Raw genomic sequence first — 22934 nt, 5'->3', positions numbered from 1 at the left:
GAAATAGGGGACAGGAGGCAAGGATTCCGGGCCAAAGGTTCATCCTGCCTCAGGAGTAGGTCTGGATCCGAGTGGGGGTGAGTTAGGGAGTTGGGCCCTGAAGGCCCTCTGGCTCTGCAGACTTTCGTCCCGCCTTCACCTCGGACTTCCTGCCGCATTTCCAGTACCAGTACGAACACCACACTCAGGTGCACGGCTTTGTGAATTTCACGCCGGCACCCGCGCTCCCTGCCTACCTGTCTGGGAGCAAACACACTCTGCAGGTGTTAGACCCTTCAGGCTGGGGAGGAGGGGCGCGGCGGGAGGGGCGGAGCCCTGAGCCTTGGTGGGCGTGGCCTTCCTCTGAGGGGCGTGACGCTGAGGTGGGAGAGGCGGGGCGCTGAGCCTTGGTGGGCGGGAAGCTGAGGCGGGAGTGGCAGGGCCTGTCTAGGAAGCACGGCGGGGAGCCTTGGTGAGGGAGGCCGGCCTGGGAGGGGCGGGTGCTGAGTCTTGGTGGGCGGGGCCAGTCTGGGAGGGGCGGGTGCTGACTGGGAGGGGCGGGGCCTGGGAAGCCAGGAGCCGAAACTGTGGACGGGTGGGGCGGGGCCTGGCTGGGGTGCAGTGAGCTGAGTCTGCCCCGGACAGATGCGCGGAGCCGGCTAGGGTACTCGCTGAACGGGCAGGGCCAGATTCTAGGGAGGAGGAGGGGAGGAAATGCAGGGTTCGGAATCAAGATCCGAGAGCCTTTCCAGACCCCGCAACCCAGATACAAGGCCTTTCGCGACGCGGGGGTGAACCAAGCCCTCTTCTACTAGAAGCTTCTGCCGTGCATCTGGGCTTCATTATCGCCTTCGAGGTAGGCTCAGCCATCTGTCTTGGACAGACTTGGTTCCAAATTCAGGCTCTGCCGCCAACCGGCTGGAAATGGGGATATATTATATAATAGGATCTACTTTATAGGGTCGTTATGAAGGTTCGGTGTCAAGCATTTGCACTGTGTCTGGCATGTTGTGCTCAATGAATTAATATCACAAATAATAATAACATTATTTCTTGGCAAGAGAAAGGAGAAAGGAGAGGAAGCACTCGCCCACCAGTTTTGCTCTTTTACAAGCCCTGCCCCTGACGGGGTTCCTACTGTTAAGGGTTCGAATCATAGCTCTGTGTCTTTGGGCAAATGACAACCCCTTTCTGCTTCTGTTTCTTCACTTGTGGAGTAGAAATTACCCCCAGCTCATAGAGTTGTTGTGAGGATTAAATTAATTAATATCCGGAAAACCTTCAGATTAGGGTTTGGCGCAGGGTAAGTGCTCCATGAGTTAAGATCGCTAAGGCAATCATTCTTTTTGGCCCCCTTCTCCCCAGCATGTAGTGTTCTTCTTCTAGTGCCCCAACGCCCGGCTCGTGCCCGATGTGCCAGCCCTGGCTACCAAGATAACGCGCGAGGGCTACCTGGCCAAGCAGGCGGTGGCAGACAACGGGGAGGCGCTGCCTTCAGTCAGCAAGGCAGGCTGACCCCGGCCCCACCCACACCATAATGACCATAATGACCACGCCCCTTGGCCTGCCCTCAAGCCTTAGCTCAGCCTTCTCAAGTTCCGCTCTCTCTAGCCACGCCCCATTATTTGGCCTCGCCCATTGGAGGGACTGGCTGGACTCCCTGTAGTTTCCGCCTGTTCCCGCCCATCATTAAGCTCCGCCCCCTCCACGCCCCCTTTTCTACTTTATCCGCAAACTGGGGTTGGGGGCTGTTCTCTGGAGCGCCAGCCTGCTCAACCTGACCAAGCTGTGCTCTATGTCCGCGGTCCCCGAAGTCCAGGACGCAGGGGCGAGTGAGGCAGGGCTGCCCTTCCGGGACCCTAGGTTCCCCAGGATGCTCCTCCTATTGGGGTCCTCTGGCTTCCAGTTAGGCATCTGGGCAGTGTCTCAAGGCCTGAGGATTGGAGTTCCCTGGAGACCTCCAGACCTGCATTGCTGCCCTTCCGTGTTCCTTGCCTCCTGGCCTCTGTACAATGCCGACAATAAACCTGTCTCTGCCCCAGCCTGCCACCTCTCCACGGCCACCTGATCCCCACCCACACGGTGCAGTGTCTACTCACTATGTGGCAATGCTCTAGGGAGTCGAAGTGAACATGGGGGAGCAGGGGAACCCTAATCACTCTGAACTTAATGGCCATCGGTTGGCAGCTAAGGAAAATACTTTGGGGCCGGACGCGGTGGCTCACGCCTGTAATCCCAGCACTTTGGGAGGCCGAGGTGGGTGGATCACCTGAGGTCAGGAGTTCGAGACCAGCTAAACCAACATGGAGAAACCCCATCTCTACTAAAAATACAAAACTGGCCAGGGGTGGTGGCGCATGCCTATAATCCCAGCTACTCGGGAGGCTGAGGCAGGAGAATCACTTGAACCTGGGAGGCGGAGTTTACGGTGAGCCGAGATAGCGCCATTGCACTCCAGCCTGGGCAACAAGAGCAAAACCCTGTCTCAAAAATAAATAAATAAATAAATAAAATACTTTGGGGGACTAGGGCACGGGCCATGAAACCTCTGCTGTGTATTCCAAGCCCGTAGTGTATGAATAATAAGATCAATAAGAGTTCAGTTAGCCAAGACACCCCCTATTAGACTTTCACACACTTTTCACCACGAGACCCTCCTAAAAGCCTGGTGAGGCAGTACCAGGCAGTGGTGAAGGACTCAGGTTGGTGGTGTGGTCAGATAGACCTGGGTTTCTTTTCTTTTTTTTTTAGACGGAGTCTTGCTCTGTCACCCAGGCCGGAGTGCAGTGGTGTGACCTCAACTCACTGCAGCCTCTGCCTCCCTGCCTCCCGGGTTCAAGCGATTCTCCTGCCTCAGCTTCCAAGTAGCTGGGATTACAGGTGTGCGCCACCACGCTCAGTCGATTTTTGTATTTTTAGTAGAGACAGAGTTTCACCATGTTGGCCAGGCTGGTCTCAAACTCCTGACCTTGTGATCCGCTGGCCTTGGCCTCCCAAAGTGCTGGGATTACAGGCGTGAGCCAATGCGCCCGGACTATTTTTGTATTTTTAGTTGAGACAGGTTTCACCGTGTTGGCCAGGCTGGTCTAGAACTCCTGACATCAGGGGATCCACCCACTTCGGCCTCCTAAAGTGCTGGGATTACAGGCGTGAGCCACCGTGCCCGGCCAGACCTGGGTTTCAATACTAGTCCTGCCCCTTATTAGCTGTGTGACCCTGGGCAAGTTATTTAATCTCTTGAACCTCAATGTCATCTGTAAAATAGGGACTTCATAGAACTGATGAGAGATTTCAAAGGGATAATGCTCATGACTTAACTTGTACAAGCCTTTTAAACAGCTGGCCCCCCATATCCTCAGGTTCTGCATCCTTGGATTCAACCAACCATGCATGGAAAATGAAAATAAAAACAAAAAATAACGACGACAAAAATAATGCAAATAAAAAACATTACAGGATAACAACTATTTACATAGCATTTACACTGTGTTAAGGTGTTATAAGTAATATAGAATTGATTTAAACTGTACTGGAGGGCCAGGCATGGTGGCTTACGTCTATAATCCCAGTAATTTGGGAGGCCAAGGCTGGTGGATCGCCTGAGCCTAGGAGTTTGAGACCAGGCTGGACAACCTGGTGAGATCCCATCTCTAAAAAAAATATAAAAATTAGTCAGGTGTGGTGGTGCACGGCAGCGGTCCCAGTTACTCAGGAGGCTTAGGTGGGCGAATTACCCAAGCCCAGGAGGTTGACGAGCCTGCAAGTGAGCCCTGTAATTGCACCACTGCACTCCAGCGTGGATGACAGAGTGAGACCCTCTCACTTGAGTACATTTTTTTTTTTTGACAATAAATACATAAAATAGACGGGATACGGTGGCTCACGTCTGTAATTCCAGCACTTCGGGAAGTTGAGGTGGGTGGATCATTTAAGGTCAGGAGTTCAAACCCAGCCTGGCCAACATGGTGAAACCTTGTCTTGACTAGAAATAAAAAAAAAGTAGTAGGGTGTGGTGGCATGCACCTGTAATCCCAGTGACTGGGGAGGCTGAGGCAGAAGAATTGCTTGAACCTGGGAGGCAAAGGTTGCGGTGAGCTGAGATCCCGCCACTTGCACCACCATGCCTGGGTGACAGAGTGAGACTGCATCTCAAAAATAAATAAATAAATAAATAAATAAATAAATTTTACTGGAGGATGTACAAAGGTTTTAGCAAACACTACGACATTTTATATAAGGGACTTGAGCAGCCATGCATTTTGGTATGGGAGGGTTCTAGAACCAATTCCCCACAGATTCTGGGTACCAAGGGACAACTGTACTCACCTAAGTGGTAGCAGTAACAGTATCTACCTGACAGGGTCATGGTGGAGATTAAATGAGTAGATACATGCGAAGTGCTCAGGACAGTGCCTGGCACTTAGTAGGTGAACAATAAGTTCGCCCCATGAGTATTAGTATGTGTACACATCTGCACATTAATATTAAGTGCCTGGCAATTGCTGGAAGCTCAAACAGATGGCAGGTAATATTAGGGGAAAATGCAGCTTCCCCTTCCACAGGGTTGGGAAGATTGCATGCTGGGCATACAGCATGCCCTTCTTACTGGAGGCGGTTTGACTTGGCTATTTGATTTGGTTTATTGAGGGCTCAATTGGTATAGTCTGGGAAGGCCTCATGGTGGAGGTGGCCACTGGAGATGGTGGGGCAGGTCATTCCAGCCAGTGGGAAAGGATGGGCCATTTGCAAGGAGTGGCTGTACTAGATGAGGAGAGGCTGTCCAGGATGATGCCAGATGTCACATCACCAACTTTCAGGATTGATTTCTGTCTCCCAACCATAGGGATGAGTGTTCCCATTTGATAGATGCAGTAATAGGATCAGAGAAGGTCATCAGGGTTCTCAGGGTCCCTAAGGAGTCCAAGGCTTGGGAGGCTCTCTGTGAAGCTCCCAGGATGCTCCCCAGCTCCAAGAAGTCCCCTGAACACGCCCATGTTTGGGAAGCTCCAGAAGAGTGGTGACCTGTCTCCTAGGAGCAGAAGCAGTGCCTCCCCCATCTTGAGGACCTGGGTGTAGGGTCCTTTAGAGCTTCACTTGGGCATAGGACTCCCATTGTTCCAGCCCCCCTCTTGTACCCCAGACTAGCCAAACCGGTTCTGGGGAAGGGGGGCGGGGAGCAGGCACGTTGAGACAGCCGCCTGCCTCTCTCTGCAAGGTTCCCTCCTCCTTCACCTCCCCCTCCCTGCCCCACACAATACCCAGGAGCTTGTCTTGCTCGGCTCTGGGGCCATGCTGACATGCTGACATCGCCCCCTGAGGACTTGGCTGCAGCCCCAGAGCCCCCAGGGTGTCCCGGAGCCCTGGACTGTGCTGGCAGCAGGACGGAGCTCCCTGGCTGAGGTAGGGCCCCACCTGGGTGCCAGCAGTCCCATTCTCTTCCCGCCAGTTTTCCCCGCTGAGTGAGCCCTTTGTGCTGCCTGCCTGGTCTCTGATCCTGGCCCTGACCCACTATGGCCTTCTGGGGCTCTGTGAACCACTTGGCCTGGTTCCCCTTTCCAGCCATGACTTCCCACTTGGCTTTATTCCTTAAAGGGCAGAGAGGCCCTGGCAAGGTCTCCGCTCTTCTGGGCAGCAGGGCAAGGGGCACCCGGGAGGGGGCAGGGAAAAGCTAGGTACAGGAGGCCAGAAACGCTTTTTCTGACCATGGTAGTGTCCAGGGACTCTCTGGCAGCCTTGCTAAATGGGCCCATTGCCCTCTGCAATTAGCAGCGCCCACCAAGGGTACTTTCCTCGGCCCCTGCCCATCCTTCTTGGCGCAGATATATTTATGATGAGACATGTTTCTCAGAGAGGGCATTGGGTGGTGGTGCGGTCTCTTAGGAGCCACTTTACAGATGGGAATACTGAGGCCAAGGGACGGGCTATGACTTGCCTAAAGCCACACAGCTGGTCAGTGTCAACACTGGGCCTAGAAGCTTGGGCGGGGGTTATTCTCTTTGGGCTCCAGAATGGCCCTTGCCTAGTAGACACTAGAGTCTCTATCCTGTGATTGTGCCTCAGGAAGGTAATGTCTCCGCTGTCTGGGGCCAGTTCTCTTTCTGAGGTTTTTGTTTTGTTTTGTTTTTTTTTAACAGAGATGCGCTACACACAATATGAACACAGCTTGTCCCTCTTAGCTCCCCAGCATTGAGGTTGGGTGGGCCAAACCCCTGGAGGGCCACAGGGCTGGCATCCCAGCTAGATGGGTCATTCTTATTACCCCTTGTCCTGAGCATAGGTGGAGGCTGACACACTCCTGACTTCCCCGCTAGGGACCCGCCTCCAGCTTCATCTCCCCGGGAAGCCTTCTATGTCCCCTCCCCACATTCACCTAGCCTTCTCCTCTGCGGTCTTAACTGGCGGTACCCCTGCTGCAAAGCCTCAATGTTTTGCCGACTTATCCCTGCAAATGATGGGAGAGAGGATCCCTCCCTGCCCTCCAGGGGCTTCCAGAACCCAAGTGCTAGAATCTCCCAGCATACCAGGGGGCAGGGGGCATGTGTACATGCCTGCACATGTGTGCCCCCAGAAGCAAGCAGGACTTCTGTGTCGAGGACTCCTGATTCCTGCAGAGAAAGAGACCTGTCTGCGGGCAGGGGCCTCTTTCCACACACTCCTACAATGTAATGTGTGTCTCAGCCTCGCTCCTTTATCTTCCCCATCTGTGTGAAGGCCTGAGCCGCATTCTGTCTAGAGAAAGAGTGATGGTAATAAAAAATACTATCCTGTTTGTCAGATAAGGAGACAGTCTCAGGGAGACTTGCTCAGATGGGCACTCTTCAGGCTAGAGGGACAGAGGCTGACGGTACAAGCCAGAGTGGCCACTATAGAGACGGTCCCTTTGGAGCAGCCAGTCCTCTTCTTCCCACCCTCCCAGGCAGCAGGGTGAAGGGAGCGGGAGGAAGCAGTTGAGAAGCTGTGCAGAGAGACTGGGGCCTGCCACAGACCCAGCTATCTTTCACTGGGTCCTCTTCTCCCTCCCTGTCTCCAACAGTGACTGACACTGTCACTGCTCAGGCCAAGGCTTTCTCTCAAAGTGCACTAGGTATTTCAGCCAGGGAGCAGTTACCTATTACCTCCTCCAGGAAGTCTTCCTGGAATACCCAGGTTGAGTTGAGCCCAGCACCCTCCTCTGATGGTTCCTCTGGCTTGGCTCTTGCCAACCTGGATTGTAACTGTTTTCGTTTTTGGCTCTCCCACTAGACTGGCAGCCCATGGGCATGAAATGTTTGTCCATCTGTCTCCCTGGGTTTTCTGGGCTTCATCTGTGTCTCTGAGGATCTGGTTGGCCTGAAATTGTCAGTGTCTCTGTCTCCATCTCTGGGTCCCTGAATGTCTCAGCATCTGTGGTTTTTCTGTTTTTGAATGTCTTGGGGTCTTGGTTTCTGAGTTACTGGCTAAGTGGTCTCTGTTTCTCTAGGTCTCTCTCAGTCTTCATCTCCTGGCTCTCCTGGTCCTGCCAGGCTGGGCACTGCCCCTTTGGCCTGAGGGGGCCTCTGGGGGGTCCTGGCTGCCCGGCCTGCCCACAGCGAGGCCAGGCTAGGGTAGGCCCCCGCCCAGCGCGCTGCCTGCTCCCTCCCTCCCTCCCTGCTTGCCTCACCACAGGGTTTGATGAATCAAACTCTTTGTCTGGGTGGGATCTCCCCCAGCCAGCTGGGCAGAGAGAGGGCTTCCCCTGCCGAAACAGCCAAACAGCATCAGCAGCGGGCCTGGGCCCGGAGAGGTGAGGGGCTGCAGGAGGGAGGCTGGCAGAAGGCCACAGGGCAAGAGCTGCCGGGGCTTGAGCCTCTCAGATCATCAGGTCTGCCCCGATCGAAGGGCTGGCTCCCCGGGGATAACTTCCTGCCCAGAAAGGACCCATCCAGCCTGGCCTACCCAGGGGCTGGAAGCTGGGGTGGGGAACAGCCCTTCTTTCACTCCAAACCGGGGGGGTTGGGGCACCTCCCTGAACTTCAGGAGGGCCCCTGCCTGATCTGGGTGATGGCCCGCCTGCCAGTCCATGACCCTCCCAGCCAACTTGGCATGGGTGTGGGCACCACTCAGCGCTGAAGGCCACAACTCTGGGCAAGGGTCGGGGGGATGGGGGGAGAAATATCAAAGCAAGGACCTGTGGGCTGGTGTGTGTCTGCATCCTGGGGTGTGCGTGTGAAGGGGACAGGAGGATGAGAAATCTTGGGTGCCTGTGTAAGTATCGGATGGGTCAGTGTGTTTGTGAGGAATTTGTTAATGTATATGGTTGTGTAAAAATGTGTGTGTCTGTGACTGTGTGAGCCTGAGTTTGAAATGTTTGTATCTATGAAAGTGCACATGTCATTCTATACTTGGGAGAAAATGTAGTGTGGATGTGTATGCTGGGACATGGATTTGTGTGACGATGTATGTATTTGCATGTCTGGTGACAGGTCGGTGTGTGTTAGAGAAGGTACAAGGTGGTTAAAATCACCGATTTGAAAGCTAGAATGGCCAGGTTAGAATCCTGGCTCCACTATTTACCAAATAACCTCTCTGTGCCTCACTTTCCTCACCTATAAAATGGGGATAATAAGAGCATCAACTCACAGGGTTGTTGTGAGGATTAAATGAGATAATATGTGTAAAGTACTCAGTCTATCATTCAGGCAATGCCAAGCAAGTATCAGCTATTTCTATATAATTAGACATGTGAGTGCGTTTGTGGAGATGTGTGCACATGAGTGTACACAGGGGTTTGTCCAGGCCTCCAGGGGTGGTGGCTTACTGGCCAGCCCTGCTGTCCTCTGTCTAGATCTGATATCTTCTCTTTTGCAGGGCCAGGTGGTGGCAGAGCAAAAGAGGAATGGACTGTGGGCCACCTGCTACCCTCCAGCCCCACCTTACTGGGCCACCTGGCACTGCCCGCTGCCCTGTAGCAGTGTGCCAGCAGGAAAGCCTGTCCTTTGCAGAGCTGCCCGCCCTGAAGCCCCCGAGCCCAGTCTGTCTGAACCTTTTCCCTGTTGCCCCCGAGGAGCTTCGGGCCCCTGGCAGCCGCTGGTCCCTGGGGACCCCTGCCCCTCTCCAAGGGGTGCTATGGCCATCATCCCCAGGAAGCTCAGATACAGAGATACCTGGCGGGGGGATGCGGCCCAGCAGGGCTGGCAGCTGGCCACACTGTCCTGGTGCCCAACCCCCAGCTCTGGAGGGACCCTGGAGTCCCCAGCACACACAGCCACAGCGCCGGGCCAGCCACGGCTCAGAAAAGAAGTCTGCCTGTGAGTCACCCTTGGGGAGGCAGGTGTGGGTGCCACAGTGGGGGGGGATAGGGGAGGGGCTGGGCAGTTCCTTAACCTCTATGTCCCAAGGTTCCCCCAAAAGTCAGGACAAGTGGTAGATTAGTGATAAGGAAACCAGCAGGACTCAGGGAAGGCAAGTGACTTGTCCAAGGTTATGCAGTGAGTGAGTCACCATTTCCTGGTCCCTCTGCCTACTGCAGTCAGGCCCTGTGCTGTCCTTACCCCTCTCGTGGACCCCAGGGCTCTGGGGACCAGACGCTAGCAGAAACACAGGCCCTTCCTTTGGGCATGGCGCCTGAACCTCCCCAGGTGCTCAGGGCCAGGCTGGGGGAGACCCCAGCCTGTGCTCTCACACCTTGCCCCCCAACCCTAGGGCGCAAGATGCGGGTGTACCAGCGTGAAGAGGTCCCCGGCTGTCCCGAGGCCCACGCTGTCTTCCTAGAGCCTGGCCAGGTAGTGCAAGAGCAGGCCCAGAGCACAGAGGAGCCCAGGCCGCTGGAGCTGACTGGATCCACCCGAGTGAGTCTCGAGGGTCCTGAGCGGAGGCGCTTCTCGGCTTCGGAGCTGATGACCCGGCTGCACTCTTCTCTGCGCCTGGGGCGGAATTCAGCAGCCCGGGCACCCATCTCTGGGTCAGGCACCGGAGCAGCCCGGGAAGGTACCAGCTCCTCCCATGGGCCCTGAGGGCAGCTAGATGCCGGGTGGGGGTGGGGGATGCCCACTCACCGGCCGCCTGAGGCCGTCAGGGTGCCCGGTCCGGGGCCTAGGCCCCAGGCCCTCTCTGGACCCCCCACCCTCAGTTCTTGCCCTCTCCAGGGAAAGCATCGTCTCGAAGTGTAGAGACGACGGGACCGGGTGTCGGGACCGGGTGTAGGGACCGGGTGTCGCGGCCAGCCCCTGGTGACTCACGAGAGGGCCATGGCGATTGGTCCGAGCCCAGGTACCACCTCCCGTTTGGGCTTGGGTCCGAGACAGGGTGCAGGCGAAGAAGGGCCGTGACGCTCTCTCTTTCCTAGGCTAGACACGCAGGAAGAGCCTCCTTTGGGGTCCAGGAGCACCAACGAGCGGCGCCAGTCTCGATTCCTCCTTAACTGTACGTGGGAGGGGATCCCTGGGAGGAGGTAACGGAGGAAGGGGCTGCGGTGTGGAACCGGGGAAAAGGGGGTTTAGAGAGTTGAGAGGTAGGGATCGAGTGAGAAACGGAGAATGGAACTATCGGTATCTAGCACGCAGTAGGTGCTCAATTTGTTTATGGTATGAATGAATGAATGAATGAATGAATTCACTATGTCCAGATATCCGAACCGCAGCAAAGGTTAAGTGACGCGGGCTCTTGAGGGAACCCACGGTCTTGCCCGCCCGTCTTTCCCCAGCCGTCCTCTATCAGGAATACAGCGACGTGGCCAGCGCCCGTGAACTGCGGCGGCAGCAGCGCGAGGAGGAGGGCCCGGGGGACGAGGCCGAGGGCGCAGAGGAGGGGCCGGGACCGCCGCGCGCCAACCTCTCCCCCAGCAGTTCCTTCCGGGCGCAACGCTCGGCGCGAGGCTCCACCTTCTCGCTGTGGCAGGATATCCCCGACGTACGCGGCAGCGGCGTCCTGGCCACACTGAGCCTGCGGGACTGCAAGCTGCAGGAGGTGGGCGCGCGCGGGGACCCGGCGGGGCGGGGGCGGGGGCGGGCAGGGGATTACGCAGTCCGGGGACTTAGCGGGAACCGGGCCATAGAGGAAGGGGGACACACAAACGGGAGTGCTGGCACCACTGTCCGCGCGGAAGGTTGGCTCTAGGACCTGCCTACACGAGGCCGTCTGGAAGCGAGGACAGCAAGCCGCGGAGCGGGAGGCTAGGGGAGCCAGGCTTGGGTGCGGGCAGAGGGCGGAGCCAGCGGGACGAAGCCTAGGATAGGACAGGGCCGGATGAGGGGCGGAGCCATTGGGAGTGCAAAAGCCTGGTGGGCGCGGAACAAGGCGGGGACAGAATCAGGGGCGGGACCTGGGGGCGGGCGGGACCTGGGGATGGGCGGGCTCGGGGAAGAACGCGTCGGGACTGGGCTAAGGGGAGTGGCGGGATCTAGGGCAAGCGGGGTTTGCACAATTGCTCGTGGCAGGAGGTGGGTCGCTGGGCCTGCCCGGCGCCAGATTAGGAGTGGGGCTGGAGAAGGGGCGAGGACGCGAGGTGTGGCGGCCTGGGGTCCGGGGATGCGAGGCCAGGGCCTCCGAGGTGAACCGGCCCGGCCCTTTCGACCCCGTGTGCGCCCTCCCTCAGGCCAAGTTTGAGCTGATCACGTCCGAGGCCTCCTACATCCACAGCCTATCGGTGGCTGTGGGCCACTTCTTAGGCTCTGCCGAGCTGAGCGAGTGTCTTGGGGCGCAGGACAAGCAGTGGCTGTTTTCCAAACTGCCCGAGGTCAAGAGCACCAGCGAGAGGTGAAGAAGTGCTCTGGCCTGGCCTAGGGTGGGGACCGAGCCTGTGGTTGGCCGGCTTCCAGATCTGGGATCTCCATCCTGGCTCTGACTCCTCAGGTTCCTGCAGGACCTGGAGCAGCGGCTGGAGGCAGATGTGCTGCGTTTCAGCGTGTGCGACGTGGTGTTGGACCACTGCCCGGCCTTTCGCAGAGTCTACCTGCCCTATGTCACCAACCAGGCCTACCAGGAGCGCACCTACCAGCGCCTGCTGTAGGGCTGGGGGCTCTGAAAGGGGCGGGGGCGTGGAGGGAGTCTCAGGCAGGTGTAGGCACTGAGGACTGGGTGATGCAAGGTGACTCTGGGAGGGAAGGGGTCCCTGAAAGGGTCTCTGTGACCAGGATAAGGTGAGATGCAACCCCAAGGGGCAGTAAGGATGTGCTGAGAAGGTCCCTAAGGGCCCTGTGGATGGCCAGGGTTGTGGATCCCAGGAGTTCAGGCCTACCTGTGATTCCAGAGCCCTTCCCATTTTCCAGCCTGGAGAACCCCAGGTTCCCTGGCATCCTGGCTCGCCTGGAGGAGTCTCCCGTGTGCCAGCGTCTGCCCCTTACCTCCTTCCTCATCCTGCCCTTCCAGAGGATCACCCGCCTCAAGATGTTGGTGGAGGTACCTCGAGGGGACAGGCTGCAGTGAGGGCTGGGTGGGCGGGCCGGGTCTCAGGAGAGTATGAGGCCTGCCTCATTGTGCTGATCCCACCTTCCAGAACATCCTGAAGCGGACAGCACAGGGCTCTGAAGATGAAGACATGGCCACCAAGGCCTTCAACGCGCTCAAGGAGGTGAGCTGGGCAGGGCAGGGGCTGCTTGGCTCCTGGGGCCCCCCTGGGCCCCCAGCGTGTCTCTAAAACAGCCCTCAGCTGTCAGAGTCTCCAGTCCCCAGGCAAGAGTCTGAGGCTGGGCTCTGGGAGCCAGGGCTGAGGGGCTGCAGGTGACCTCCCCACGGCTCCCCCAGCTGGTGCAGGAGTGCAATGCTAGCGTGCAGTCCATGAAGAGGACAGAGGAACTCATCCACCTGAGCAAGAAGATCCACTTTGAGGGCAAGGTGTGTGTCTGCCGCCAGCGGGATGGGCACTCCAAGGGGCAGCTCTTGTTTCTTCCTTGCCCTAGGGGCTTCAGGCCAGTTCATCGCTGCCCACACCCTCCCCTCTGCTATCCTGTGCTCTCTGCCTGGTGCCCCTGGGCCTGACCCATCCTTCTCCATCCCTCTAGATTTTCCCACTGATCTCTCAGGCCCGCTGGCTGGTTCGGCATGGGGAGTTGGTAGAGCTGGCACCACTGCCTGCAGCACCCCCTGCCAAGCTGAAGCTGTCCAGCAAGGCAGTCTACCTCCACCTCTTCAATGACTGCTTGCTGCTCTCTCGGCGGAAGGAGTGAGTTGGGGCAGTCGGGGGTGGGTAGGTACACTGGAGCCAGGCTCTCTTCCTCCCTACCACTGGGCTTATGACCAGTCCATCCCTGGGCCTGGGAGCCCCTGCCTGTGCCAGGTGGTGCTGCCAGGGCACCTTGAGACTTGGAGGCTCCTGAAGCAAAGGCAGAGATGTGAGACAAGTCCATGTTCCAGAAGGGAGAATCAAGGGCTAGACTGTATGTCAAGGACTTGGAGCTGCTGTGAGCTTCAGCCAGTTAGAGCAGAGACTAAGAGCATGACCCTGGAGTCTCAACTCTGCCCCGAGTCACAGCTATGCCAGAAGCCAACTTTTACTCAGTACCTACTCTGTGCAAGGCATGCTATGTGGACTATTCCCTTTAATCCTCCAAATCCCTCCCTGGGAAATAGGCTTCTCTGTTACTCTCAGATCATGGAGCTAGTAGGTGGGGGAGCCAGGAGGATGCCAGCTCTGTCTGATGGCAGCACCGTGCCTCTCTCACAGTGAATGCTCCCTCAGTATTAACTGTGTTTATAAGTGAAGAGTGAGGTAGAAGACTACCTGGATAAGGTGAATGGGATAAAGGATGGACATGTGGGATGGTGGCTCACACCTGTAATCCCAGCACTTTGGGAGGCCAAGGTAGGAGAATCACTTGAGTCCAGGAGTTCAAGACTAGCCTGGGCAACATAGTGAGACCCCATCTCTTAAAAAAAAAAAAAAAAGGATGGACATGTTATGCTGTAAGAAGAATTCATTCCTGATTTGTTTGTCCATTTAGTAAACAGTCACTGAATCTCTGTTCTGTAGCAGGCCAGTGCTAGGGACATAAATATGAATGAGACTTGTTCTCTGCTCACAGGAGCTCTCAGACCAGTGAAAATCCATCCTGATAACCAGATCATCAGGGTTTTGATGGAAGGGTGTACTGCAGTGGTTCCTGGTGTGGGGTGAGAATCAGTAAAGCTTCGTAGAGGATGGGACATTTCAGCTGGGTTTTGAAAGATGAGTAGGAGTTTTCCAGGTAGAAAGATAGTTTGAGTGGAGGAGTACAGCAGAGTCGTGGTAGTGTAGACGAGCGGAATGTGTGTTTGGGGAATGATGAAGCCTCATGTGGCTGGATTTGTAAAGGAGAAGGGCAGCAGGGGGAAGTTGGGATGTTGAAGGTCATGGTAGAGAGGCTGGATTTTTTCTGAGGCAGCAGGGAGCGTGGAGAGTTAGGCAGAGGGATGATATTTTGCTCCTGGCCAATTTGGAGGATGAAGGGGAGAGGCAGAGGGTCCTGCATTGCTCAGGAGAGGGTAGATGCTCCAGAAGTGGCAGGGTGCTTCAGGAGAAGTGGATTCAAGGGACATTAAGGAGGAAAGACAGGACATAGCTACCAGGTGGGTGTAGGGGGGATGGAAAGGGAAGAGGTGAGCATGACGTCTGAGTTTCCTTTTGGGCAAACTGGTGGTGTCTTTCACTGGAATGGAGAACAGTAAAGGGGATCTGGCTCGGAGTGGGAGAAGCTGAGTTCTTTTTTTTTTTTTTTTTTTGATGCCGAGTTTTGTTGAATGAGTTGACATCCATGGAACCCTCTCCACCCATCCTGCCTACAAGTACTTACTGATCCCAAATTGTGAGTCAGGCAGTATCAGACACTGAGATACAGTGGCAGAGATGAGGCTCAGCCCTCATGGGGCTTATATACTGGAAGGGAGACACTCCCCAGGCGAGCTGTCCAGTTGGCTCTTCGGAACAGACGCTTGGGAGAGAGGTTCAGAGAGAGGTCGTGAATCGCTTGAACCTGGGAGGCAGAGGTTGCAGTGAGCCAAGATCATGCCACTGCACTCCATCCTGGGCGACAGAGCGAGACTCTGTCTTAAAACAAAACAAAACGAAACAAAAAACCAAATAACAAACAAAACAAAAACAAAAAAAAGAGAGAGAGAGAAAGGTTGAAAGTGTGTTTGGGGCTCAGGGACTGGTCTCCATCACCTCCAGCTTCCCCCAGCAAGCCAGCAGGGAAGAAGCTCTTGGTTCCTTGTGGGGACTTTGCCAGCTGCTAGGAAAGCAGCGCCCTGTCGAGAAGCAGGACCCTGTGAGAACGCTGGCAGGGCAGGCAACCCTTTCTCCCCGCTTCCAGTCAGACCCCACCTGATCCCGAGGCTGGGTGCCCGGAGCCAGGGCTCAGGCCAGGCTGACCTCCCCTCCCCCGGTCCTCCAGGCTAGGGAAGTTTGCTGTTTTCGTCCATGCCAAGATGGCTGAGCTGCAGGTGCGGGACCTGAGCCTGAAGCTGCAGGGCATCCCTGGCCACGTGTTCCTCCTCCAGCTCCTCCACGGGCAGCACATGAAGCACCAGTTCCTGCTGAGGGCCCGGACGGAGTGAGTGGGCCTGGGTACGGGGAGAGAGGAGGCTCTTCCTCCCCATGACGGGCACTCCTGGGACATCCTGGCCTTGTTCCTCCCCAAGTGCTCATCTCTTCCCTGGCTTGGGCAGGACACAGGGGCAGAGGGCAGGGCTGGAGGCCAGAGCAGGAGTGCCTGCCCCACAGGTGGTGTTGGGGGGCTGCCACCTCCTCCTCAGCCTCTGGGCATCTCTTGGATGGAAACCTCCACACCCTGCTGTCTCTGGCTTCAGGACTGTGGCATTAGGCAGGATGGGGGTAGGGCTGGCATCTAGGGGTTCTGGGCCTGTTATGCTCAGAGCTGGGTGGGGCACAGGCTTGGAAACAGGGTTGTGGGGTGGGCCTGGGGTGGGGCAGACATGACTTGGGTCCTGGGCCTGGACATCATGTCTGGCTCCCCCAGCCTTGGTTTCAGCACCCTGCCCTGGGCAACTGCACTTTGCATGTTGTGACAATTGAGCCTCCCCCTTCCCTAGAAGTGAGAAGCAGCGATGGATCTCAGCCTTGTGCCCCTCCAGCCCCCAGGAGGACAAGGAGGTCATCAGTGAGGGGGAAGGTAGCTCATCCCTGCTGCTTACATCCCTGGGCCGAACCCTCGCCCGCCCTCCCCCCCTCCCATCCTGGGTGCTGTGTTGCCGACAGGGCTATGGGGAGACAGATAAACTTCTGGGGCAGTCAGGGGTAGCTCTGAGGAACCTTGAAGGCTGGGCAGAACTTACAGAGCACAGGTGGACTCTGTGTCCACAGGCAGCGTCCTGGAGATCACAAAGCCTTCATAGCTTCCCATTTCACCCCTGTGTTACGAGTTAGAAGAGAGGTTCAGAGATAAACGGACTTGTGTAAGTTCACCCAGCCAGTAAGTAGCGGGGCTGAGACCAGAGCCCGGGTCTGTCTCCGTCTTCGCGTCAGTTGCAAACAGGACAAGAAGCAGCCGGAGCCAGGGTATGAGGGGTGGTGGGGGTAGTGGTGGCAGCTGAGGGATCTGCTCAGTTGGAATAAAGGTTTCTCCTTTGGGGGTGGCTGATAAGCCAGGGTGCAACCTAATCATAGAGAGCCTCCCTATAGTGGCCCTAGGAAGCTATTGAAGGTTTGTTTAGGTTTTTTTGAGACAGGGTCTTGCTCTGTTGCCCAGGCCGGATTTCGGTAGTGTGATAATGGATCACTGTAGTCTCAACCTCCTGGGCTCAAGTGATCCTCCTGCCTCCGCCTTTTGAGTAGTTGGGACCACAGGTATGCACTACCACACCTGGATACCACACCTTTATTTTTATTTTTTGTAGAGACAGGCTCTTGCTATGCTGCCCAGGCTGGCCTCAAACTCCTGGACTCAAGCAATGCTTTCCTTTCAGCCTCCCAAAGTGCTGGGATTACAGCATGAGCCATCGTGCCTGGCTTATTGGAGGCCTTTTTTTTTTTTTTTTGGAGACACAGTTTTACTCTGTACCCCAGGCTGGAGTGCAGTGGCGCAATCTCGGCTCATTGCAACCTCCGCCTCCCGGGTTCAAGCGATTCTTATGCCTTAGTCTCCTGAGTAGCTGGGATTACAGGCACTTGCCACCACGCCTGGCTATGTTTTTCTGAGACAGTCTCACCCTGTCGTCCAGGCTGGAGTGCAATGGCACAATCTCAGCTCACTGCAACCTCCTCCTCCCAGGTTCGAACAATTCTCCTGCCTCAGCCTCCCAAGTAGCTGGGATTACAGGCGCCCGCCACTACGCCTAGCTAATTTTTATATTTTTAGTAGAGGCAGGGTTTTGCCATGTTGACCATGGCTGGTGTTGAACTCCTGGCCTCAGGTGATTCAACTGCCTCAGCCTCCCAAAGTGCTGGGATTACAGGTGTGAGCCATTGCGCCCGGCCTTATTGGAGGCTTTTGAGCAGAGGAGTTAGGGCTGAGCTTTAGGTAGTAAAGGGAAAGAAAGGGCACTCATCCCCCCTGAGCGCCTGCCATAGGCCAGGCCCAGGGCTGGGGGCTTTGTATTTGCATTAAATCTAATTTAATCCTCATGGCAACCCTACCAGGTAGACATTTTTCATATCTGAGAAAACTGAGGCTCAGAAGGTGAAGTAAATTGGTCACACAGCCAGTAAGTGGCAGAACTGGGATTCAAGCCAGGTCTGGCCCCCCAGTCTGGGGCTTTGGATGCTACCAGCCCACCTGGTCTAATGAAAAGAGCTGAGGACCAGGAAGGGGGTAGGCGCTCTGGCTTGAGCTAGGAGTCCCACCTGGCTGGGGTAAGCTCCCAGGTGGTCAGGGGAGGTCCCTGGGAATTAACATTTGACCCCTGAAGGATGAGGAGAGGTTGTCACGAAACGATCTGGGGAAGAGTATCTGGCAGAAGGAAGAGCCAGTGCGAAGGACCTGGGGAAGGAGGGAGCTTAGAGTGAGGAACAGCGGGGAGGCTGGTGTGACTGGAGCTTTGTGAGCGAGTAGGGAGGGAAAGTGGAGGGGAGAAGATGAGGCTAGCAGGGGGTGATGCCAGACCATGAAGGGCCTTGTAGGGCCTAGAGAGGAGTTTGGATTTTATTCTAAGAGGATTGGGAAGCCATGGAGGGCTTTCAACAGGGGAGTGATGCAGCTTGAATCCCAGTTGGGAAGGATGGGCCAAAGGGAGCACCACAGCAATGTTAGGGGCATACTGCAGGGCCGTTACTGTTTTGTGTGAGGTGGCTGGGGGCAGTTGGACATTGGAGTCTGAAGGACAAAAGCAACGTATTGGCTTGAGCTGGGGAGGGGACAACTGTTGGTATAGAGGCAGAAACCGAAGCTGGGAGGGAACGGATTCATCCCGCACTTGTATTTAGGGTAGGAGAGGAGATAGCAGGGTGGGCAGAGGGTACGCCTGCTTGGATGTGGGCCTGTGGCATGGGAGTGGCAGAGGAATAGAAGCCTCAATGGCCACCTTCCCACCCCCTTACTTCCTCCTACTGCCCCTCCCTGCCCTACCCATGCTCCTTCCCCTGCCATCCTACCCTTGGGACTCCCTGAGCCTCCCTTGGGCTGTCAGATCGCCCCCAGGTTCAGTGTGTTAGGACATACAAGGCACTGCAGCCAGATGAGCTGACCTTGGAGAAGACTGACATCCTGGCAGTGAGGACCTGGACCAGTGACGGTGAGGGGGCCTCCTGGGAAAGTCTCCCTGATGGGGCTCAGGTGGGCAGGAGGTGGCTGGATGACTAAGATATCACACAGAAAGACTCTGCAAGTGTTGATCTGCCACAGCATGTGGGAATCAGGTTAGACAAGAAGAGGAACTTCCTGCTTGTAAAGATATAGGATTGAGAGTGATGGGGGAGAGTGGGAAATACCCTTACAGAGGATGTCAGGAAAAACAGGTCAGAAGTTCATCTACAAGACAGCTCGAGACAGGGTCCTTCCTGGAGCTGAGAGATGCTGAGATGATGTCACCTTGGCCCCAAGGGTGCAAACAAAGCTTGCATCAGGGCTGAGGTGTTCCCTTCCAGGCCTGGCCCTGGTGCCCCTTTGATGCTGTTGTTCTTGGCCTGTGTGTCCCTAGGCTGGCTGGAAGGGGTCCGCCTGGCAGATGGTGAGAAGGGGTGGGTGCCCCAGGCCTACGTGGAAGAGATCAGCAGCCTCAGCGCCCGCCTCCGAAACCTCCGGGAGAATAAGCGAGTCACGAGTGCCACCAGCAAACTGGGGGAGGCCCCTGTGTGAGGGGCAGCCATGGCCTGGGACAGCATCTCCATGCCTGGTTCCCGGATGGTTCTGGAGGGGCCTGTAGTGTCTCCGTGCCCCAAGCTGCTCCTGCTGGCACTTCACTTCTGTGGCCTTGGCATTGAGGGCACAGGGTGGGCACAGGAATGGGGGCACCTCCAGAGGGTATCTCTGTCCTCCTGCTCCTCAGTGTCCACACTTCAAGGCCAACGGCAGTTTCTTCCTCTGACGTGGGGACCATAACAGGTGATCACTGATACCTGGCAAGGACTGGGGCCCTCTACTTTCTGTGCCCTCAATCCTGCCTGACTCTTGGTCCTTCTGGCAGGGACCTGGCTGGGGAATGTTCTGGTGCTGGTGGTGCTGGGACCTAAATATATATTTAGATATATCTGGCATCTTGTCTACCACCTCCCCTGGCCAGAGCCCGAGTCGGTGCCTGGTTGCTGTGTCTTGTCTGTAAATAAACTCCTATCATGCCTTTGCTTGGAGTCTGTGATCCATCTGATGCTGCCCCACCCCCACAGTCCTGTTTTCCCAGCTAAAGACCAGGAGAGTCTCTGGCTGGCTGCCAACTAGGGCTTTGCATGTCTCCAGAGTTCACCTCTGAGCTGTAAGAGGGTGACCAGGGGACAGGGGGACGATTGTGTATCAGCTAGGCTGCTTTCGGCTGCAAGTAACAAAATGTCAGATACAAATAGGCTTAAACATGAAAGAGATTTGATTAGTTCTTTATTTGTTTCCTGTGGCTTCTATAACAGAATTACTACAAACTGAGTGACTTAAAGCAACAATATTTTCTTCTGTCACGGTTCTGGAGGCTGAGTCCAAAATCAGCAGCACTGGGCCCGCACCCAGGGGCTGTGCTCCCACCTGGGCTCTCAGCGAGAGTGGTTCCTCGCCTCTTCCTGCTGCTGGTGGCTGCAGTGTTCCTTGACTTGCAACCGGATCACTCTGATCTCTGCCTCTGTGGTCACATTGCCTTCTCTGTGTGTCTATACCAAATTTCCCTCTGCCTCCCTCTGATAAACAAGTGATTGCATTTTCAGGCCCACCCAGATAATCTTCCCATCTCATAATCCTTAATTTAAATCACATCTGCAAAAACCCTCTGCCCACTGTCCCCCACCCTCCCCCACTTTTTTTTTTGTCATATGAGGTGACATTCACAAGTTCCAAGGACTAGGGCATGGATATCTTTTGGGGGCCATTTTTCAGCCCAACCTGGAGTGTAGTGCAATCTTGGCTCACTGCAACCTCCGCCTCCTGGTTCAAGTGATTCTCCTACCTCAGCTACCTGAGTAGCTGGAATTACAGGTGTCTACCACCATGCCCGGCTAATTTTTATTTTTTATTTTTTTTATTTTTTGGAGACGGAGTCTCGCTCTGTCGCCCAGGCTGGAGTGCAGTGGCCAGATCTCAGCTCACTGCAAGCTCCGCCTCCCGGGTTTACGCCATTCTCCTGCCTCAGCCTCCCGAGTAGCTGGGACTACAGGCGCCCGCCACCTCGCCCGGCTAGTTTTTTTTGTATTTTTTAGTAGAGATGGGGTTTCGCCGTGTTAGCCAGGATGGTCTCGATCTCCTGACCTCGTGATCCGCCCGTCTCGGCCTCCCAAAGTGCTGGGATTACAGGCTTGAGCCACCGCGCCCGGCCTAATTTTTATATTTTTAGTAGATACGGGGTTTCACCATGTTGGCCAGGCTGGTCTCGAACTCCTGGCCTCAAGTGATCCTCCTGCCTCGGCCTCCCAAAGTTCTGGGATTACAGGCATGAACCACCATGCCCAGCCCCTCCCACAGTTCTTATCACTGAGAAGTATAGAGCCAAGGCAGGCTTCAGGCAAGGCTTGATCCAGTGGCTCACTGATGTCACTGAGGACCCAGATCTTTCCATTTTTCTACTCTGCTGTCCTTGGTGTTGGCTTTATCCTAAGGCTTCCAGGGGCTTCTTCATTCACACCAAACATGGAATAAGAGAATTGTCCTTGTCTCAGGCTTCCCAGAGTCCTGGGAGTCTCTCTGATTGGATCAGCTTGGCTCACATGGCTACCTCTGGGCTGATCATGGCGGTGCAGATGAGCCTAGCCTAAGTCCTGTGCTCTTATCCCTGGAGCCAGGCTGGGGAGTTGTCTTCCCTGGAATCCCATGGATTCCCAAGTGGAACTTGGTGGCTGCTGCAAAGGAGGGGCGGGTGCTGGAGAGGCCAGTGTTTATTACATCACCCAAGAGAGTGGAAGGGCCTGGGAATAATGACCTTGGAGATGTGAACACCTGTGGGGATGGGAGCGTCCTTCAACCCTCCGAAGGAGGTCATGGGGCAAAGAAAACAGGTGAGTCAGGGTGATCCAGAGGGCAAACGTGGGACAGGTGGGGAGAAGCTCAGATTCATGAGGAAGTCTCTGGGAATGACTTTCTATCATGGTGTAGTATAGGGACGGAGGAGCATGTGGGCTTAGGAAGCAGACACATTGGAATTTTTTTTTTTTTTTTTTTTTTAGATAGAGTCTTGCTCTGTCACCCAGACTGGAGTGCAGTAAGTAGTGTGATCATGGCTCACTGCAGCCTCCCAGGCTCAAGCAATCCTCCTGCCTCAGCCTCCTGAGTAATGGGAACTACAGGTGCACACCACCCTGTCCAGCTAATTAAAAACTTTTTTTTTTTAGATGAAGTTTTGCCATGTGTTGCCCAGGCTGGTCTCAAACTCATGGGCTCAAGTGATCCTCCTGCCTCAGCCTCCCGAGTAGCTGGGATTACAGGCGTGTGCCACCGTACCTGCCTAATTTTTGTATTTTTAGTAAAGACGGGGTTTCACTATGTTAGCCAAGCTGGTCTAGAACTCCTGACCTCAGGTGATCCACCCACCTCGGCCTCCCAAAGTGCTGGGATTACAGGTGTGAGCCACCGCGCCTGGCCTCCAGCCTTGAATTTGAATTCTGCTTCTGACATCTATATCTCATGTGATTTTTTAAAAAATGAACTTTTTGTTTTGGAATACTTTTAGGTTTATAGAACAGTTGCAACAATGGTACAGAAAGTTCCATCCACCCCTTTTACAACTTCCCCCATTGTTAGCGTCTTACGTGACTACGGTACAGTAGTCAAAACTAAGAAACCAACACTGGTACACTGCTATTAACTGAACTCCAGACTTGATTCGGATTTCACCAGTTTTCCCACTAATGTCCTTTTCTGTTCCAGGATCCAATCCAGGATCCCACATTGCATTTAGTTGCCGTGTCTTAGTCTTCTCTGGTCTGTGACAGTTTCTCAATGTTTCCTTGGTTTTCATGACCTTGACAATTTCAGAAGTTCTGGTCTGTGGACTATCCCTCAATTTGGGTTTATCTGATGTTTTTCTCATGACTAGCCAGGAGTTATGGGTTTGAGGAAAGAATACCACAGAGGTAAATAAAGTGCATTTCTCATCACGTGATGCCAGGAGGCACGTGATGTCCACGTGACTCGTCTCTGGCAATGCTAGCCTTGATGACTTGGTGAAGGTGGTGTCTGCTCTGGGGCCCAGGCTGGAGTGCCGTGGTGTGATCTTGGCTCGCTGCGAGCTCTGCCTCCCAGGTTCATGCTGTTCTCCTGCCTCAGCCTCCTGAGTAGCTGGGACTACAGGCGCCCGCCACCACGCCTGGCTATTTTTTGTATTTTTAGTAGAGACGGGGTTTCACTGTGTTAACCAGGATGGTCTCGATTTCCTGGCCTCGTGATCTGCCCACCTCGGCCTCCCAAAGTGCTGGGATTACAGGCGTGAGCCACCGTGCCTGG

At 55.4% G+C, this 22934-nt stretch overlaps 1 protein-coding gene across 4 annotated transcripts; it reads left to right on the top strand.

The window, feature by feature from the left end:
* The first annotated feature begins 596 nt into the window (after positions 1-596).
* On the top strand, positions 597-19645 carry ARHGEF19 (Rho guanine nucleotide exchange factor 19). Of its 4 annotated transcripts, none has more exons than XM_009200115.4 (16): positions 597-835; positions 8806-9245; positions 9640-9924; positions 10083-10206; positions 10283-10359; positions 10640-10902; positions 11531-11691; positions 11788-11940; positions 12204-12333; positions 12431-12505; positions 12679-12768; positions 12936-13096; positions 15303-15461; positions 15961-16040; positions 18493-18597; positions 19003-19645. In XM_009200115.4, the coding sequence occupies exons 2-16, from the start codon at positions 8834-8836 to the stop codon at positions 19158-19160; spliced, it is 2433 nt and encodes an 810-aa protein (XP_009198379.1). In that variant the 5' UTR covers positions 597-835; positions 8806-8833; the 3' UTR covers positions 19161-19645. The 4 variants fall into 4 exon arrangements, with proteins under 4 accessions (XP_009198379.1, XP_021792132.1, XP_003891236.1 ...); XM_003891187.5 differs by lacking the exon at positions 597-835 and adding an exon at positions 5215-5379; XM_021936440.2 differs by lacking the exons at positions 18493-18597; positions 19003-19645 and adding an exon at positions 16232-16742.
* Positions 19646-22934: the final 3289 nt, after the last annotated feature.

The sequence above is a fragment of the Papio anubis genome, chromosome 1, assembly GCF_008728515.1.
Source record: "Papio anubis isolate 15944 chromosome 1, Panubis1.0, whole genome shotgun sequence".
NCBI lineage: Eukaryota > Metazoa > Chordata > Mammalia > Primates > Cercopithecidae > Papio > Papio anubis.
Note: the sequence above shows the minus strand (reverse complement) of the source record. Positions and strands in the feature narration are given on the sequence as shown.

Coding starts and splice junctions, on each gene's coding strand:
- ARHGEF19 (XM_009200115.4), top strand. CDS start 8,834: ATGGACTGTGGGCCACCTGCTACCCTCCAGCCCCACCTTACTGGGCCA. Junction 11,692..11,787: donor GTCAAGAGCACCAGCGAGAG/GTGAAGAAGTGC, acceptor CTGACTCCTCAG/GTTCCTGCAGGACCTGGAGC. Junction 18,598..19,002: donor GAGGACCTGGACCAGTGACG/GTGAGGGGGCCT, acceptor GTGTGTCCCTAG/GCTGGCTGGAAGGGGTCCGC.